This window comes from Onychostruthus taczanowskii, unplaced genomic scaffold, assembly GCF_017590055.1.
Source record: "Onychostruthus taczanowskii isolate IOZ18803 unplaced genomic scaffold, ASM1759005v1 scaffold5, whole genome shotgun sequence".
In the NCBI taxonomy this organism is placed as follows: Eukaryota; Metazoa; Chordata; class Aves; order Passeriformes; family Passeridae; genus Onychostruthus; species Onychostruthus taczanowskii.
The window spans coordinates 4,249,143-4,270,092 of NW_024502568.1; the positions used below are offsets into that span (position 1 = coordinate 4,249,143).

General features: G+C 37.3%; 1 protein-coding gene across 7 annotated transcripts in view; it reads left to right on the top strand.

The window, feature by feature from the left end:
- CPEB3 (cytoplasmic polyadenylation element binding protein 3) overlaps positions 1-13,464 on the top strand; it is an 81,012-nt gene extending 67,548 nt beyond the window's left edge. For all 7 annotated transcript variants that reach the window (XM_041415846.1, XM_041415851.1, XM_041415850.1 and 4 more), the window contains exons 7-10: positions 2,436-2,554; positions 3,853-3,967; positions 6,626-6,807; positions 9,701-13,464. In XM_041415846.1, the coding sequence (XP_041271780.1) occupies positions 2,436-2,554; positions 3,853-3,967; positions 6,626-6,807; positions 9,701-9,928 (644 nt within the window). In that variant the 3' untranslated portion in view covers positions 9,929-13,464. The remainder of the gene's footprint in view (positions 1-2,435; positions 2,555-3,852; positions 3,968-6,625; positions 6,808-9,700) is intronic.
- The last annotated feature ends 7,486 nt before the right edge of the window (positions 13,465-20,950 follow it).

Sequence of the window (20,950 nt, forward strand, 5' to 3'; positions counted from 1 at the left end):
TTTAGATGTCAGAATAGGACATGTACAAAGGAGCTTAGTTCTTACATTGCTTTCCATAAAATAAGGAATCTTGGAGCTCAGGGTCAAGGATCTCCTAGGTTGGCTTCATAAACTAGGGAAATTAATTTTCTCCTTATCCTCCCTCTGCTGTACCCTTTGAAAAGTTGCCGTGACTTTTCTTACACCAGAATACGTTGTTGCCTTTTCCCAGAGAATTCCAATGTTTATTGGCAGCATTACAGTGATGTGTTGCACCAACAGCAGAGGAGGAGCTGGATTGCTTCTCCTCTGCCAAGAATCCAAATATCTGTGGATAGAGAATAGTCAGCTGTAGTCAGGTTGCTGGGTTTTGAGGCCTCAAATATCTTGCCTGTTTCACTTTATGGATTGTGAGTCAGGGGCAGTCCCTTGAGCCCTTAAACCTTCGAGTGTGTGGTCAGGTAAGAAAGGAGCACTGCCAAAGTTTCACTGCAAACTGCTACCACAGTGTGCTACCAAAATTCTGCCATAGGGCATTAGAATTTTGAGGTTTATAAAATCTTTTACTTCTTGGAACAAAATGGATACTTTTAAAAGTGATACAGTATTTCTGAAGCACAATAGGAGAACATGCTAAAGCACATGATGCTGGGGAATTTGAAGCAACTTTCAGCATTTGCTAAATTGCACCTAGTGTGTGATAATTCTTTATTCAATGCCAATTTTGGTGTAGGTATTTTCCAATTTAATTATTTTTATACTGGAACCTGAATTCAAAGTGTATCTTCTGCTAGAGAGTGCCAATCAAATGAAGTGCATCCATGGAAGTACATGTTTTCCTGGATGAACAAATAGATGCAGCTCTAAACAGTGGCATTGTGACGAGAGGGAAGGTCTTCAGTAGTAGCAATTCCAAGAACTGCTCATGGGGAAAAGCTGCACCTTTCTGAATTTAATGTTTCTGCATCCATATGTGCTTCTAGCAAATGAGTTAAATACCTTTAACTTTGGCAGGTATCTTTCTTGACCATATCAACTTCTATAATCCTAATATTATTTGAAGTTCTGTTCTTTTTTTTTTAATTTTTATGTAATCTTTGTTACTCTTCAGTACCAGAAGTCCTCAAATGACTGCAATAGATGTGCAGTTACCAAGTGTTGAAATAGTGCTGGACATCATGTCATGCTAGTCCAGCCTCCTCCTTTCATAGGTTAGCACAAGGCTGCTCTCTAAACAGCCTCCGTGTCTTTGGTGGATCCTTTATTTGCAGAGGTCTAGAGCAGTGAGGAGCTTTCACCTCACTGAACTTCATGGCAAGCTCTAGCCCCAGGTTAGAAAACTGAAACCTCACCAACTTGGACTACTCTTCTGATCTAGCAACCAGAGAAGAATAACAAGTATCTGTTTAGTTACTTTTAACTGTTTGGGGAAATTATAATCATATCATCTACTGTACCCCCAAAGGGTGGTCAACTCCAGCTGCCACAGATGAAACCTCTCTCTATGGCCTAGAAATCCCCCGAAGAAAGACACACAAGTGGGAAATGACAAAGGTCACACCCAGCATGCTCACATTGTGAAAGCCGTGCTGCAGTGCTTGTGGAGCAGAGAAGCAGTGCTCCAGGGTGCAGCAGCTGTTGTTACCTGGCTTTGCTGAGTGCAGAGTGCTGTATTAGTTTCACTTCTCAGGTAGCAGAAGCATGGGCTGCTTGGGTCAACTCTTCATTCAGATTTAACAACATTAAATAAGCTCAAGAAGGTTTTCTTGGCAGCTGCATTCAGCAGAGCACTGAGTGCTACTCACTTAGGTATACTGGCTAATGTAAAGCCCTAAAATTCTGAATCATATGAAACAATTTTAGTAGACTTTCTTCTTTTGAACTGCTTTATTTAAATACAAGTAACAACAGCAGGTCTTTTATTAATAATAAAGCACAAAGCATGTTGTTCTTTTCCACTGGGCTTGCTGTTTTTAGTGAACAATTTTTTTCATATTTAGGTATGTATGCATAGAATATTTTCCTGTTTACCTGTTCACTTTCTTAGTCTTTTCTTCTAGAGTTTATTAATTGTATATGGTTAGTAGACATTTTTGCCTCCATTGTAAGATATTAATCACTGATACCAGCAGATACCACTGATAAATAGTTCCAATGCAGTTGTTGGGTAATAGAAACCCTCATTCACCAGCCTATATTCTCACTGCTCAGAATAATTAATTAATCAAATAAACATCCTCATATGCAGCAAATACTCATCTCTATTCTGAAATCAGTACTGTGTGCCTCTGTAATGAGGGGATATGTTCAGTGAATTTAATTTATGAAAACAAACTACCAACCTCAACAGTTGTTTGTAATTTGTATATTTTACCCACTTTTCTGGCTTGTTTGTTTAAAAATGCTCTATAAATTAATCTGTTATTTTTCTTTCTTGTGCCCTTGTCCTTTCCAAGGTTACGCCTTTCTGCTGTTCCAGGAAGAAAGCTCTGTACAAGCTCTGATAGATGCCTGTCTGGAAGAAGATGGAAAACTTTACCTATGTGTGTCAAGTCCCACAATCAAGGATAAACCAGTAAGTAGCTTAGGCCATGACACTTATGCTGGTTGCTAACCCATTTGTTGTTCCTCTTTTCAGTTAATAAATAAACAATACTTAGAGTTAATTATTTGTCATTTCCTGTTTCTGACCTTGTTGTTACATTGAATTGACTTCCTGTATCAGTATAACATGGTTTTAACATTTAATTTTTTCTGATAAATGCCATGTTCAATTAACTTTTATATTTGGTACTCCTGGTATGCTTTAGGAGTGTGCATCCTTTTACAGTGTTAGCTGTAAAACAATGGAATGATAATTTTTCATCTATTTGATTTGAGAGAGAAGAAAGCCTTATGTGATTAAATGAAGAAACTTAACCATGCCAAGTTAAGATCCAGATAGCATTAAATATCCCCTGTATTTTGTTAGGTTTTTTAATTATTATTTTTTTATGCATTCAATAGCTAATCAACTTATAATTTAGGCCTCATTTACCTTATAGAAACAATGGGGTAAGCAGGCAGCTGTACCAGAATAGAAGACATACAGTAGCCTGTTTTTATTGTTCACATCTCTAACATTCTTTAATGCTGGTCCTTTTTTGTGCCTATAGAGATAAATAATTGAGGTGAAAACTGCAGGCAAATAAGATAAGATAAAAAATGTGCTGCCTTTTAAAAGTATTATTAAAAATCTTGCAGAGATGAATGAACAACCCAGGACTGCAGAACAGTGAGCAGGTTGTATGATTCCTAGGATCAAAAAAATGGATTGATGAACAGCTTTATCTAAGTAACTTCTGAGCAGTTTTTTTTCTGTTTAATCTAAAGATTTCTTATCAGCTGTGTTGCTTGCTGCTCAACAGAAAAAGACATTCACATATTATACAAATTCCTTTTGTATCCAAGCACAGAAATTAATTTTATCAGCTCCCATCAGTGCTTTTAAATTTATGGATCACTGTGTGTCATTTCAGGAAAGCCAGAAGCCCAAACTGCAACTGTAAATGCACATATGTGGTAAAATGTTCTGAAAGTCCTTTCACAGGTTTCTTCCCATGATGGCAATTAGGGGCAGGGAATTAATGAGCGTAGGAGTTTGTCATGAGGACATTTAACTCAAGCCTGGCCTCTAGAGGTGATAAATGAGTTGTCCCCCTTCTTTCAGATACTTAGATAAGTATGTTCTCAAATTGTCTTGGTTCTTATAAAACCAACTTACTGCTTTTGAAATGTTCAAATTTTGTTTTTAATTATAGGAAGATTTGGCAAGTTTTTCTTAATTTTAATTAAGTAGCCAAGTTCCTGTGCTAAAAATGATCTTTAATACAGGTGCAAATTCGACCTTGGAACCTAAGTGACAGTGACTTTGTGATGGATGGGTCTCAGCCTTTGGATCCAAGAAAAACAATCTTTGTTGGAGGAGTTCCACGGCCTCTCCGAGCTGGTGAGTAGAAGGAAAATATAGGACATGAAGCAGACTAAGTAGAAAAAATGAGGAAAGATAAATAGCATCTGTAAGAGATCAGAAAATGGACTCTGTGTTTTCCAAAGATCACAGCTTGCTTTCTAATACAAGATTTCAATACTCTTCCTGTTTGCAAAATACAGTGAACATTTTTTATCTTTTAAATAGATTACTAATTAGGATTGCCAGCAGAAAGAGTTTTCCCCAGTTTTGCATAACATCCTAGAATTTAGCTGATTTTTTGTAACGTAGACCATCTTAATCTGAACCCTGATTTGTTTGCTGAGGTGCAGACAAGTTTCCTTTTGCTTTGACTAGAAGACAAAGAGCAGACCCTTTCCAAACCAATTCCAACCTCAGCCCTATGACTTGTTTCCCTTTTATTCAACCTTTACCTTAATTCTTCCATGGAGCTATGGACATGGCCTCTTAGGTATTGTCCCAAAAAATTTCTCCCAGCCCAGGTCTCTTGGTGGCCTCACGTGGAAGAGCATTTTACAGACTTACTCCTAATGTAACTTCTCTCAATGTTTTTTTTCTTCACCCTTAGCTCTTTTTCTGCACTTTTATTTGCAGAGCCATGGACAAGACTCCTTAGCTTTTAGCCAGAGGAAAGGTTTATCCCAGCCCAGGATTCCTGGCAGTCCTCATTTTGTTTTGAAGGCCCCATTTGAGCACTGCTCCCAATTGTAGCTCAACCCTAATTTCTTTCTTCTAAATTCTGACATTTTTGGTGAGCCAACGACAGAGTCATGGAGCAATTTAAAACATTTCTCCTAGCCAGATCTTTTGGCAGCCCTCACTTCTGTTTATACTCCCTTTCCAGCCTGACTCCAAGGCAGCTGCATGGTTTGTCTTTCTCATCCTCTCAACCCTAATCCTAATCCTGGGAAACTGTAGTAGACACTACACTCCATCACTGTCTGGAAGAAAGACTTTCCTTGTAGCCCTCAGTTTCCTTCAGCAGCCTCTTTCCAGCACACTGGAACTGGATTTTGCCTAATCCTAAATCTTTTGGGAAGCTATACCAACACCCCCCAGCCATTGCTGACAGTAAGATTTCTCTTATTCCGTGTTTCTTGGGAGCCTTCACTTTCCTCACTGTCTTAAAATAAGGCCCAACTTGTAAGGTGGTAATTATGTAAATAGTAACAATTAAACCATAGCTCATTCCTAATGAATGCCTTTATAAAACTGTATGCCATTTGGCCTGTCATAGATCACATTTGAAATGGATTACATTTGAAAACTGATGCCTTTAAATAGGTAACTTCTCCAAAGCAGACAAATAGTTTCATTTCTTCTTTGTTTGCAGCTTTAAATATCAGATACAGAAGTTTTTCCTAAGATATTTGAACACTGCCTGGTTTCCTTACCCTGGAATCCTATATATTCCTTCTCTATTGGCAAGAGTAACTTAGTGGAGCTACTGTAGTATTGTATTCATGATGTTTGTCCTGTACTGTTGCCTTCTGAGATCACTACCCAAGTGATGATTCCAAATCATTAGAAAGCAGAAGAATGTGTTAATCACTACATTATGAGGGTAGGTTTTCCTTACTCTTTGGAGCAGAAGTATCACCTGGTTTGGTAGAATGAGTCAGACATTGGTTTGCTTGTTGCAAATGGACAAGTTAGCATACAGTCTTCCCTGCACACAGATTTATACAAACACATATACCTAGTCAATTTACTAATTTTGGGACAACTAGGGGAATTTAAATGTTCAGTATTTGTGAGTTAAAATTTTATTTTGGGTAGTAAATGGTAACTTGCTACAGAAAGTATTTTCACGTATTAGCACTAGAAAATGGCTGACTTGGCAGGGCCTGTACAGGTCTCAGTTCTTGCACTGTCCATCTGACAAATTTGTTGGCCTATGGGGATTTACAGAGAGCTTGGCTCAGTGGCCATACAACCTTGCATAATTTACATGGCTCTTCCCTGCTTTCTTCAGCCTCTTTACTGCTTCCTTCAGTTCTTTCCCTTAACTTTCCTTCTGTATGTGTCCCAGCCATGCACTCAACCTGTCTGATTTTATGAATGATATTTATAACTTCTTTAGAGTTACTGTTAATAACATGAAAAGCAACAAACCGTTTCAAAAGCTCCACAACCAAGATAATGTTCTACCAAAATACTATTTTAAATTGCATCTATAATATAGGCTTGCTTTAGCTGCAGGAACTTTGGATGTTTCACAGATTTTTGTTTCAAATGTGAAATGCATCTTTGATATCCTTTGAACCTTAGTACTTAGGGGAAAATATCAGATTCTAAAACCAGGAATATCCCTAAGTGATCTTAGATATAAACTAGCATTAAAAAGCCTACCAAGTACTAGAGCTTTAATACACAATACTGTAAATTCTTGTTCATCTGATACCTACTTTAACAGCATAACTCTGCATTTTTTTCCACACTTCAGCCACATCAACTTTTTACAGATTCTGGTTTTTGCCATTATATTTTACTATAATTCCTGTAAGGTTGATTGAATCTGTGTTTCACTTTGGAATTTTAGACTTTGGAAGACACATCTGATAAGGCAAATGGTGCTTTTTAAAATGCAACAATCCAAATGCAACGCCATGATTTATGTTAAATCTGTTATATTTAAAAATTGGCTTCTTGCAGTTGAATTGGCAATGATTATGGACCGTTTATATGGAGGTGTCTGCTATGCTGGCATTGATACAGACCCAGAGCTGAAGTACCCCAAAGGTGCTGGCAGAGTGGCTTTCTCCAATCAGCAGAGCTATATTGCTGCTATCAGTGCTCGCTTTGTCCAGCTCCAACACAATGACATTGATAAACGGGTAAGTAAAGCAGCATGGAGCAGAATGGCTGTTACCAGACTCTACAGGTATTTAACAAATCCTTATTGGAATTGTGTTGGAGAACATTAAGTTCTGTTCTTCAGATGACATTTGTCAATTTTTTAAAAGCTTTTTTTAAGCCTCTAAAGCAGAGTGAAAAAATACTCTAAACACACTGGGTTTAGTGCTAAACCCAGCAAATAGCTGATTGTAAGCTCCTTAGTCCTTGGTTCTCTTTTGAATTCCATAGGTCAAATTCCATAGCATTTCCTGGCTTCTTTCTCCTCCTTTAGATGTTTGCTCATTGTGCATCAGTGGCTTTTAGTTTAGTGACTACTTTTATGGTTTCTGAGAGTTTTGCTATTATTAGGTCATTTTCTGTCAGTAGTGAAGGTCTAGAGTTGAGGTCCTTAAAGGACAGGTTTATTGTAATTGAAACAGGTAATGCCGACCTCAAAAGTCTTCAGAATTATTTAACTAAAACCAAATACCAAGAGGTGCTTGACAGGCAGAAGGGTGAGAAATGAGATGATTTTTTTCAGTCCATATGAAATCGCTAAAGGGCTTTTCAAATATGGAGTGAAGTTACAGTATTCACTGAAATTTGACTTGAACACATTAAAAGAAAGCATTACTTACTTTCCAAATTTTTTTCCTTTAGACCTTCTGTCTTCACCTCCTGATTACACATAGAAACAAGACCCTTGTTTTGAGGGCTCTGCATTTAGAATTATTCAAAAGGACACATGGCATGGACTGCTGCTATGTATTTTTCTGACAGGGATGGCTTCTTTTTTCCTTAATCTGGTGTAAATGATTTCTTCAGAAGTCAGTTGAACAGGTACTAGGTGTGTCTATTGTGTGCAATATGCATATAAATCTGCACAGCTGCAAAGTTCAAACTTTTGACTTTGTCTTTACAAATCTGAATTGTACTTTTTGTCAGTTTTGAGGAGGTGATGGAGTTATAAGTCCTCAAACAATTTGTGTATGGTGCTTTACACCATATTACATTAACTAAGACAAGGCTATTCCTAAGCATTTCTTGTCCATTAGATTCTGAAAAATCTTACAGAGAGATTGAGAAGATTACTTTTGGAGTCTTAATTACACATTGAACCCTTTGAGATTTATATATCAGCCATGCTTGCTATAGGGGGCCTTCTAAGCTTTAGGCTAAACCCACAAAAGGTCACTAGCTAGTAATTTTTTTCATCAGTCTGTTCTTTTTTTCATTTGGTGGACTGATAATTTAAGTTTATTTAGTTATCTTTTATCTATTTCAAAAATAGATTTATGTTTGAGTTTGGAGAAGTATGAAGTTTCTTAATGAGTCCTTAAATTTTAATCTAATCTATTCAAATCCCTGAACTGCACAGCCAACTTTCTTAAAATTATTTCACTTGTAACCAATGCAAGAAAAGATGAGAGAGACAGAAAGAGACTCTATTTGAGACCTTCACAATTCATGCTTGGGAAATTTGAGTAGGTGGGGATCTAGAGCTGTGCTGGACATTGGACCTGCTTTCTTCCAATTTCATTTGAGACAGTGCTGTTTTATTTTACATGATGCTTCTAATTTTAGTGATATGGCATCTGATATGCAAAATGGCAGTTCCTCAGACTTGTTCCATGCAATACTAGTAGCAGGGTGTAATCAAAAAAATAGATTGGCAGCCCAAGCTGTTCCTTAGGCAAGAAATGCAACTCACTATAGAAGCTTTACTTCAAAGGAGTAACATTTATTGACGTGTGATCGGGATAAGCAGAAGTAAATTCAGCATAAAGTTTTTTTGTAGAATGTTTCTTGTCTTTCAGCTTAACATCTCATGCTACGTTTCTTTAATCTGTGTATTTAAGTGTTGTTACTAGACTCAGGTTTTCCTCGCAATATACAAATTGTGCTGGACTAGCACTTGCACAGTTACAGCAAAATTATTTATAATAAATATATACTTCAATTTTTTCTGTCTTTTCTAGTGCAGTTGACTGTACTTAAACCCCTTTATAAATAGCATCAGAGAGCCATAAGAATTAGACATGCATGAACTCATGATTTCCCTGTGATGAATGAACACTCAATTTAAATGTGTAGGCACAATTCATAGGAACATATTCAATGTCTGTAATAGCATTACTGCAAGTGCCTAATCATGCATCAGTCCTGCTGTGTTTGGCACAAATGCTTTAAGAACAAAAGGCATTCCAGCCCTAAGTTGTTTACAGCTGAGTGTAGGACTAAAGTCAGCAGCTCTCCAGACTATTTGTAATTGATGGCAAGGTCCTAGTTGGAACTACAGTGAAATTTTATTCCACCTCAAGAGCGAAAAATCTCTAGATAGTGATTTTGCCAACAAAATGGAGAGTATTAATACAAGTGCATTTGATTTTGTTTCATTTGAATTTCTTATTAGTCTGGTTCTGCATTTTGCAAATTGCAAAAAAACAAAGAGACAAAAAAAATCTTCTGAGGAAAAAACTTCTGAAACTCATTAGACCTCTGAAGTTTAGAAATATAATTTTGTTCATTGTAAGTTTTCTTCCTAAATGCTGCTCACATAGCCTGTCCCTGTTGTTAGTCTGTTCAGATTCCTGGAGCTTTCTTAATGGAAAATCCTTGGAGATTTTTACTGTACTTCCATATTTGTGCTTTCCCAGACCCAGCTTTTCCAAGGAATACTGATTAGTTACGACAGCACACCCTTCTTTCTTGAGGTTTTCTGACAGGTAAAGCGCATGGTATGAAAATTTAACTACCAGCCTCTTGGATTAATCCTGCATCAGCTGAAACCCTTCACAGAAGAGACAGAAAGAATTAAAATATTGGGGTTTGTGTTGTTGCTTAGCGAAACTATGAAACATTCTTACAGCTGTTTTCTTGTCCCTGGTGCAGGTGGAAGTGAAGCCATATGTGCTGGATGATCAGATGTGTGACGAATGCCAGGGCACTCGCTGCGGTGGAAAATTTGCTCCGTTCTTTTGTGCCAATGTTACCTGCTTGCAGTATTACTGTGAATACTGCTGGGCCAGCATACACTCTCGTGCTGGGCGGGAGTTCCACAAACCACTGGTAAAGGAGGGAGGTGACCGGCCCCGCCACGTCCCGTTCCGCTGGAGCTGAACCCCGGCCGCACCCAGCAAGAAGTACTGGAGTAAATAAAATTGAGTGAAAAGAGAGCGCTGCCTCAGGGCTTAGTGTTCTGGAAATCTGTGCATTCGTCCTCGACTTTAATGAAGATATGGGTCTTTTTATTACTATTATTATTATTTACAGTCACATTACTGAACTCAGTGTCCAGTATAATACAAACCGGCAGAGTGTAACTGTACTGATTTTGCACTTTGATTCACACAAACATCTGCTTGGTACCTTAATTTCCTACACAAGACTTGTCACTAGTGACATTATGTAGACTGCCATTCTCATCAGTCTTCCTGGGCTGATGCGTATGTGATGAAGATTTTTTTATTGTAATTATAATTATTTTTATTTTTAAACTGGAGCATGCACTTATTTTCAGAAATTTAGACTTGCCCCTAGCAGATGACTTACCAAAGGTAATATTCACGAGTAGGTGGCAGATGTAGCAAAAACTTAAACAGATTATTCAGCAATCATTAGTTTGGGTCATTTAGAATAGTAATAACCCTTAAAGAAAATAAGCCTTTAGTTGCTCTCAATTTTGACTTGTAAGGATGATACCTCATAAGCTGGATCAGACTTTTTTCTTTTATTTTGCTGAGGGTTTGTTTGTTTTGGTTTTTTTTTTGTTTGTTTGTTCTGTTTTTTTGGGTTTTTTGTTTTGTTCTGTTAGGTCTTTTAGTGTTATGTAAATGTATGCTGCAATAGCTTTTGCTGCTATTAAAATGGTATTACTAATACCATAATACTCTATTCAGGCTAGGGTATCAATTAAAAATGAATATGTGATTAAAATAGTGATGGCTGCTGAAAGGAGATCAGTATAGCATACAGAAAAGCTTCCAAGGAAGGTCAATATTTTTTGACTGCATGTTTACTTAATCAGGTTGCTGCATGCAATAAATTTTATATATGTCTAATATAAAACTTGCCCACAATGCACAAATTATGAATCTACGTAGGCTACAAAATGCTCAGTAACAAAAAAAAAATTGATTACTGACTGGAGGAAGGCATGCCTCAGTAAATGTAATGCTTCTGAAATTAGGATCAGCCCATTACAGAATGACCTATATTACAACAAATATAAAAACTAGCTGTAGGATATTCTTAAAAAAAATTTGTGGATGGTAGATGAAGTACTTTGCGGTGCTCTGTTATATATCGTGCAATTTATTTTATATAGTAAAGTGATTATGTCTAGTACTGTGATCAAACTTAACTGTTAAAGCCTCTGTATCTGACATTAACACATTTTTGACAGTTCATAACAGGTACATAAACAGAAATGAGCTCTTAGTTACAATCTCTTCCCTAATGCTTGCATCATTTACGTAGCTGCAGACCTTGTCCAGAAAACCAAAGAGCTCATGCTGGCGTACATACACTACCGATTAGATAGTCTGTCAAACTACTAACCTAGGCACATTTAAGAAAGTTAGGAAACAAAGTGGTGCTAAAGAAATGTCTGCATATTAAAGTAACACGAGATGTCTGCTCTGTGGATGTGGCGTTATCTCTCTAATCCCTGGATGTATCCTGTGAAGCTTGAATACAATTAAGACCTGCTAACACAGTGGACATTTTTTTAGCATGAACTATGGGGCTGCAGATAGCATATAAATATAAACACACTTGGTATACTAATGATTGTGAGAATGTGTACACTATTTTTTTTTTCTTTTTCCTCCTTTGTTTTTGCAGTTCTGGGGACAATCTGACTGGATATGACACCGCATAGTAGATTTAAATGTTCTGGGTTTTGTTTGTTGTGATGTCCTTCTTTGTGTCTAATTTAGTAAGTTGGTTTTCCCGATGTTTAATTGCAAGTATTGGCTTTGAAAGGATTTTTTTCTGTTTTTGGAGAAAAAAAAAAAGAAAAAATAGTTTTTTACTGGTTTAAAATGCTTATTATAATTATCCCTTTTGAAGTTACTTCTGGGCGGTTTTGTGATATTGCTTTTCCCAGCCCAGGTGTCCTTTCTGTTTTTTTTCATCTGTACAAGACATTTTGTTATGCACTACTTTTTGTATCTAGACAGTTTTCAACAGTTGGCTGATGATTTTTTTTAAAGAAAAAGGCATGCTTTCTGACTGACATGATCTTTTGCAATACCTCAATTTTGAAATATAGGAAAGAAAATGATATTTTCTAAGTAAGTTTATTCAGAAAAATATATATTAATTTAATTCTGCAAGAAAAATGATTTAACAGATGGGTAACTTTATTTTTTTCATGCTTATTTGAGTTTTTTTGAAAATGAAGAAGTTAGAGCTTTATAACTGTAATATTAAAGATCATAGCTAACCTACAGAAGTCTACCTAATTATGTGAAAGAAGTAAACCTTTTTGAAGAATACCCCTCTTTCATGTAGAAAAATACTCCCAGAGAGAAAGAGAGCGAGAGCGAGAGAAGCTGGAAAATGTACAATAGAGCATAATGTTGGATTAAATCTGAAACAAAATCATCATAAAGAACAGGTGTAAACACAAACTCCATTTGGTGCTGAAAGTTGTGAATAGAAGGTGAAAAAATATTTTCCCTTAATTTGTATATTTATAATCAAGTGTGATTATGCACGACTGACCAGAATTGTGAGAGTTCTTCTGTTTGTATTTTTTTAAAGAGAACTTTTTTTAGTTTATTAAATTATGACATGCTCCCTTTTGTTTTGTAAATGAATGTGCCCCTGAGTTGTTAATATGTTATATTAAAAGAGGGTCCTTCAAAAAAAAGTTATTTTTTAAAATATGGAGTTCTGAACTGCAACTTGACTAAGAAGCCCCTGGGTACAACAGGTCCTATTGTGGCCTTTTCTGATGTGAGACTTGAACTAGTCGATTTTTTTGAAGGCTAACCTAACCTCGACTATTTGTTGTTATGTGCAATACTGTTTGTACTGTTTGTATAAAAAAAAAGAAAAATGAAAAGAAAAAAGGCATAAATCTTTATTGCAGATTTATTTTCATTGCAGACTTTAGACATTGTGATTCACTAAAATCATTTTTCTACTGTCAAATATGTACCTTTTCTTCATGCTGGTATTTTTTCAATAGTAATGTAGCCTTTGTACTGAGACAAATTTTCATTGTTATTTTTAGAAAGATTTTTTGCTAAGAAAAAAATTAAACATATTTACATATTTTTCATTTTTATTTCGTATTTTCTTTAAGGAGTGCTTTCTCAACCATTAATATAGTTGTTTCTGGGAGAGACTTTCATATCTGGTCAATGTCATTAATATTATTTTGTATTTTTACTTGGAATAAATTAATTTTATGATGCTGATTCTTTAAAAGTTTATTTTTTTCATTTTCAGTTATTTTTGAAGCTAAAATCTTTGTAATATTGTTACTAAAGTGTCTAGTTTTTTGAAATGCAAAGCTTTATGTATTAACTTGCTGATGTGGTTTACAATAGTGTGGCAATGATGAAAATGGTTGGTTATGTAAAGTGATTGGAAAATTGTAACAAAGAATTGGGCAATAAAATGACAGAATGAAGCAGAAAAAACGTGATATTTTGAAAAGCCTTTTCCTTTATCAAAATGATTTAGGGAGATAATAGGGATGTCACAGTACCAGTTCGCTGTCTAGATTTATACACCACCAGTGTTGATGAAATATTATTGCCGTTATAAGGAACTAAATCTATTGAACAATGGGTTTTTGACCCTGCCCATTCAGCATAACTCTTCATTACTTTTCTTGTCATGAACTCAATAAACTCTCTTTTCAATAGCCTTAGAGTGAACCTCCTAAAATATATATTCCTCATTGTATTTTGCCACCGTGTTATTTATTTGATGAAATTGCCCCTTTCCTGCACAAGTCCCTCTCTGCATGCGTTTCTCAGTGGCAGTGTGGAGCAGACCGTCGGTGCCCACAGCATTCCTAACCCAGCCACCCCACATGGGTGGGAGCTGCCAAGTTAATGCAAAACACTCTCTGTCCATCCCCTGGTAGCAATGCAGTAACTCATATTGCCACCACGTCTGAACATCCGTTCAGCTGCTTTGTCTTTCTACGTTCTTCTCTGCCTCTTTTGTGTCTTTTGTCCTTTTTTTTCTTTTGTATTGGCAATACCAAGGGCCAGTATCAAACGCTTTTCACCTCCATTTCCATCACCTTTGTTTCCCTATGCAGCCAGAAGAAACCCCTTCCTGAAGCCAGTGACTCTGTTCTGGCACCTGAAACAATCCAGACTAAAACTGGTGTTGCGTAAACAGGGCATACAATGACTTTCTCTAGACAAAGCTCTCGCTTCCACAAGTTGCTGATGACCTTTTAGACTTAACTTCTGCTCGAGTGTTAGAGTGGCTCGTCCGTGACTTGTGGGAAGAAATGTGCCCAGAGTTGGTCTATTGTGTATCCTCTGTGTGTTCAGTTCTGTAAGTAATGTATAGACTAGATCAAATAGTGAAGTAAAATTTAGACTCAAATTAGGTACTACTGGTTGGAATGTACACAAATTGCAAACAAAGGAGATTAAGGAATGAAAAGGGAATAAAAAATTCCTGCTAAGTGGTACAAAGTTTATGCTTATATTTCTGCCGACATGCTTGTATTTTATAGCCTGCTAGCAAGGCATGGGCTAAAACAAATTGTATTGCAAATATGCAGTTAGCAAATAACTTTGCTGATTTCACTATCTGTTAGAGTAGTAAAAAAAAAAGAAAAAAAAAAAAAGAAAAAAAAAAAAAAAAAAAAAAAAAAAAAAAAAGGGGCTTAACTGGGAAAAGCTCCCATGTTAATATTTCAGTATTGTGACATCTCTACTTGCAAGGTATGAGTGAAAGATTAGTCACAGATTTGTAGAAATGTCTCTTTTGTTTAATCTGGCTTGTATGTAGTTGCTTTTATGCTGGTTTGTATGATGTCAGCTAAACCCTTTTTCTTTTCCTTCCTTTCTTTCTTTTTTTTTAAACAGACAAACTTCTTAATCTCTGCTGCTATAGTGTTCTATCATACCACGGAGTATTTTATATACATGTTAGTGACTACTCTATACCCCAAATGGGTAGCTGGTCAGAAATCACATTGGTCACCTAAGTCTGACACAACTCAAATTTACAAGACAAAAAGTTCATCAGTAAGTAGAAAACCAGGGTGCTAACGAGATAATTTTTGCTCTTTTTTCTTTCCTGGATGTAGTTCTGTTGGGGTATAAAGTATTAGATATTTGTAATTTTACTGTCAAACTAATGGACATAACTTTTAGAGCATTCACAGCTAAGATCTCTGTACTTGTTTTTCAACTAATTTTAAATGTACTGTATCTTTTATTACATGTTCTCTTAGATTGTTTTTTGCTAGTAATTCTAACAAGGCTTCTTCCTTTTTGGCTTGGACTAATGCTTGTATGGAACTGCAGTACTGTGACTAAACATGGAGCTCAATGCTGCTATTGCTTACAACTGCTTAAACTTTGTAGTTTGAACTTTATTTTTTTCTGTAATAACTTATTAAATATAGTTGTATGAAGTACTGATATTTGTCATCCTTTGCACATGCTAAGGAAATCTTGGGATATGCATTATGGGAATGTAAAGTAGATATGAAACCCCCAAATCTTGTACTGGAAAACTGTTTACTAGATAGGATTAAGCAAAGACACACCTTACATGCACATAAACTGTCTTTTCTAGTTATTTTATAATGCAAGTGTATGGTCCAATTATGTATTCTCTCTAAAATGGAAAAGCCACCTTAAAGAGGTATTTATTATGCTAAACTGAATGTAAATACAAAAATATATATGATGGAAATATTTCTGGAAATGCAGAAGCAAATGCCTTAAGAAAAGGAACTGTTGAATTATTTTCTGTGAGCTAAAGAGGAGTTGCTGGCTAACATATTGCACTCTTTTATTAGCAGTTTAACAGCGCTTGCAGGCAGAAGTTAGACTGATCCATTAAAAAAAAGAAATAAGAACTGCAACAGAAGTTTGTAAAAGTTTATTTTTTAAGAATATGAGACAATTAAAGCTCAGCAACACAGCTGTTTTGAATGCCACAGGACACTTCTTTGAAAGAATGTGAATTCTTCTATGTCAGGGCAAGTGAAAGCCTCAAGAATAGTGCACGGTCTGTCACTGCTTCCTTTCAGTGGCTACAAGAGCCCTGCTGGAACTATCAGCACTAGAAATTACAGGCTGACTTGTTTTCAAACTGGTAGTGAGTAACCGTAACTATCAGGAGAATGGTCTGACTGCCCTGCCAGGAGAAGTGCTTTTACAAGGCAGTGATCTGTAATATTCATTCCTGGACTGAATGGAATGGATGAGAAGCTGTGAACTTCTTACTTCAGAGCTAGATTTGAGAAGGGAGTTCTTAAAAATACCTTCCAATTAATTGCTTAGTGTAGCCTCCCACAGTTCAATATTCCAAGTCTATCTGGACAAAAATCGATTTGAGTTTAGCCCCTCCTCAATTAACGAGAACAGCTGTGGGAAGAAGTGCAGCTTCTTTGACTCTTCTAATCCTCAGTCCTTCCCTTCTTGATAAAGTCAGCCATGCTGCTGGCAAGGTACACTGATACTGACAACTCCCTTCTCCAGCTGATAACAGCAGTTACCTCAGCCTTTGCCTGCATTAAAAAGGCTGCAATAACTTAATTTAAACCAATCCACTTTACAAAAGGCTGCATGGCCCCTTTTGCTTCTGCTTGGTATGCATTATTTTGGCAAACTTAAACTGAAATAAAATAGTTACCTATGTGACTGTGGAAGTGTATTAAGCTTATTTAGACATGCTCCCAAGCTGAACATTTTTGCACTCAAGGCATCAAAGCAACGTGTTCCCCCTCACACAGACCTGCAGAAAAGCTGAAGCTTAGCTCTTAAAAGCCATAATCTGCTTTCCTCTGTTTAGCAAAAGATAAACAGCACGAGCACAGGGGCAGAATTGCTGTGTTCTCCCCCAGGGATGAACCAAGAAATGGGTTTTAAAACAAGAAACCTATGTAACCTCCTTTCATAAACATGTTACAAGCTATTTGCAAAACTCTTATAGCACACAATTTGATTCTGAACACAGGATGAATTTGAATGCACCAGCTGCACACACAGATGATGCCTGCTCAAATGAATCCTCTCCCCTGGGGCAAGCAAGTTTTTGCAGTTTATTTTGGGTGACAAACTGCTCATGCAGCAATTAGAGAAGGAAACATGATAAAGGTCCAGAAATCTCCCCGTTTTACTGCTTTTGAAGGAGAAATAAACTACCAGCAAGTATAAAGTCATACGGCAGGCCCTTGGCAACAGCTGGGACAGAATTTGTGCTGTCCCACCCAGAGCACAGCAGCTTCCCGGTGTGTCTGTGCCTACCATTACTTGAGTACTATGGGAGGCACCTGAGGCTCAATCAGTAAAACCAGGTCTCCATTTAGGAGCTTGAATGATGTTTATTTGCTACCAACTTCCTAAAATCCCCTTTGAGCTGCTGCCCTAGCATTGCTTGGGCCTATGTTTTTGTGAACAGGAATATATAAACCTGCTTGTGTCATAATACGTCACAATTGTTCAATAACCCAAGATCTACTTGGATTCTCAGGGTATTCCCCTGTATTTTTTTTTCACCTGTAGACCTAAATACAGAAAGCACTTGCAAACATATTTATCATGTTTCACATACTGGAGAACAGAGGTGTATTTCTCCTTCTCTATCCAACAGCCTGAGTGGTCAAAACACTTAGGGATATCTTCATTTTTTACTATTTTCTTTTTTAAAATTTCCTGCACAATGGAGCAAGAACTGAACCTATGTTCTCATGATTGTGGCAACTACTCTTAACTATTTTGTGATACATATTTTGCTCTCTACCAACTGAAGAAGAATGGTCTCTGGAAGAGCACAAGCATCACCATTAAGGTAAATAATCAAAGTGATTGTTCATAAAGTTATATGTAACAAGATCATTCCCTCTGATACACCTTCTTGACTTCCTTGCCAGCAACATGTACCCACTGAAATGAAAGCCTGAACAAGAGATAGAGCTGGTACAATTCATATGCAAAGTAATTCCACAAAATACTGCCAAAAGTCATGGAGGACTGATCTGTCCTCCAAAATCTTTGCCTTTCAGAATTACAAAACACCCTCTAATCTCATTGTCAAACTACAGAACATGGTTAGAGTCAAATAACAACCATGAAATCCTAGGAGACGGGTAAATCTTGTTCACAATGTATCTAATTCTTCCAACTGTGCCTTGTGCATATTGTTGTACTCAGGGCCCACAGAATGGCAGCATAGACACGTCCCAGAAATGTCCTGCTGAGCAATCTGCCTCTACCTGTCTTACTTCTGAGTGGACCTGCATGCTACCATTTGTAAATGGGCAAATTTCAGTCACTCTGGCAGAAATAAGCAAAGAAATAAGCAAAGTATTTGATGATTACATTGAATTCAGAAACAACAGAAACCAGAAACAACTCCTCCCTCCCAAGTGGGTGTCCAAGCCTTTCAGTTAGTAAGTCATTCCTGTGCTCCACCCTCTTAGTCCAGAGAAACTTGATTTGTTTTATATAAAGTGGAACAACAGAAAACAAAAGCCTTACTCCAGTCACAGGAAGCATAATGCAAGTAAACACTACTGCTTTGAGTATAAAACACTCTGTGTGACAAACCACCCTGAAAAGCAACTAAATTACCCGATGCTAAAGCACCTTGAGTAGCTCTGCATCACATTTACTTACAAGTGCCTAACTCAAGGACCAGGATTATGCTGTGGCCACCACAAGCTAAACAATTAGACACAGCGATGCTAAAATTCAACATCATCTGCGTAATTTGGACATTCAGCTTTGAGACCTTGACTTGTTTTTCTTTTTCTCAGTTCAGATTTTTTTTAATATGTGTACATGAGGTGCTTAGGTTGTCCTATTCAAACACGCTAAATATTGATGCCAGACAACAGCAGAAAATACATACTCCAACAAGCACTGAGAAAAAATTACATGACACACAGAGGAAAATTTCTCTAAAGCCTTGAAGTGCTGAAGAACCTGCATTGTATGAGGCAAAACATAAAAGAATTGATAATGCAATCACACCCCCTCAGATGTCTCCATGCCCCTCACCCCAATCCTACAAAGGACAAAAAAAAGCAAATCCAGAAACAGAATGTTTAAGCACTTATCTGTTGAGAGAGTTTAGAGGCAGAGAAGTACCATTACTTTATGGCCATGTAATGAAAGCACCACACAGAGCAGGATAAGATATAAACATGACAAAGTGTAATGGTCTCTTGCTAATGTTTTGTTCTGGAAAAATACATCAGATACCAGGGAACTTCAGTGCTAAAATTCCTTCAGTAAAACTACTTAAATCACTGCCCCGAAAAAAAAAAAAAAAAAAAAAAAGTTTAGTATAGGCTATGCAGCCAAAAGGCCAGGAAAAAACCTGGTCATGAGGAGATATGACTTACTGAGTCTGGAAATCTGGAAATCACTATTATATAACCCAGTAACTTCTGTAATTAACTCCCTGCTGTGTAATAGCTGTTGACATCTAATCCTCAGTGAAACTGGGGGTTGTATGAGACAAAGGAAAACAAATGCTAAGATATGTGATATCCTCTGCATTTGTCAGACTATTCTTACACATCATGTTAGATAACCCTTAAATCTGAAATTTACCTCCATCCTGTGAGTCTCAGCTCCACTGAATAGAGCCTATAGAATGTAGGGTACATGTATAAAGTAAGAGGAAAAGCAGAAAAGTGTGGGGATGAACCTCTTCTGCAGTTTAGACTTTTATTAACACAGTAGCCGTGACACACAAAAGGACTCTTCACACAAGCATAGCTCAGTGTGCCTTTGACAGAGCAACTGCAGCCCTGAGCTGAAGATGTCTGCCACTGCCCTTAAGTAGGACAACCACTTTTGTTTGGAAAGGGATCTTAAGGACCATCATTTCTATCTTGCATTTGATCTCTTGTTTCTGAACGACATATGAGGGCAGATAGGTGACAATGGCCTTTCCACTGAGGAGTGATGCCAGAAATAGGACAACACTACATGACATTCTCCTTTTACTCTTTTAAATACTACTCAAGCTTATGCTCTCCTAACCTAGTTTTAAGTAGAATTTAGAACTATATTTATAGCAGCTTTTCCACTCTGGAAACTGCCTTCACTTGCAGAAAGGATGTTCTCTAGTAATTAAGTTGTGTATTATAAGCTGCAGTATTGCCCCTGAGCAAAACAGATTGGGTTAAGCCTGCCCACTTTTGATCCCAATTTCCTAATTATTATGGATCACCCTCTTCACTTGTGTTTCTGTCAAGTGTGAAGAGTTCATGGGGATTGGTTGTATCAGTTCTTTTCATAGGGGAATTAAGCTGCATTGAAAATGCTGCAGGAGGTAACACAGAGTCAGCAAGTTTCAGTGCCCTTCTCTCAGACAGTCCTCTTAAATCATGCTCTGAAGGAGGAATGTAACAGAAATAGCATAAGCCAGAAGTGAACACTTCATATCAAATACTCAAGCTGAATCTTTGCCCAATTTCCACACCAGTTCCAAATGCGCTATCAGATTAGAAATTTGGGCGGGGGGGGGGTGTCATCCATTTTGTGATTCTTGCAGAAACAGGACTGTGAGAACAACTCGTTGGCCCCAGGAAATGGAGTCATGGAGTCACTCAGCTGCAATATGCAAATTCTGAAAACTTGGTTCTCTCAGCTTCCTAAAGGCTGTACAGCTGAGCCAGAGCCATGTGACTGTGAGTCTGCCCAGCTCTTGCTAAAATGGGCTCTCCCTGGCTATCTCCAGCACACATACTGTTCCCACAGACTGAGCCTGTCATCACCAGCTGTACCACCTGCTTGGGCTCCTGGGGCTCTTCTGCAGCTCCTCCTATTACCCAGCCACTTGCTTGTAATAGCCTCACCCTGGCAGTGGGACAAGGCAATCGGGGAAGATGCTGCTTCTCTCTAGATCTAAAGAACATGATATCCCTTCTGAGGCTTTAGAAGGTACTGATATCACTGCCCTGTC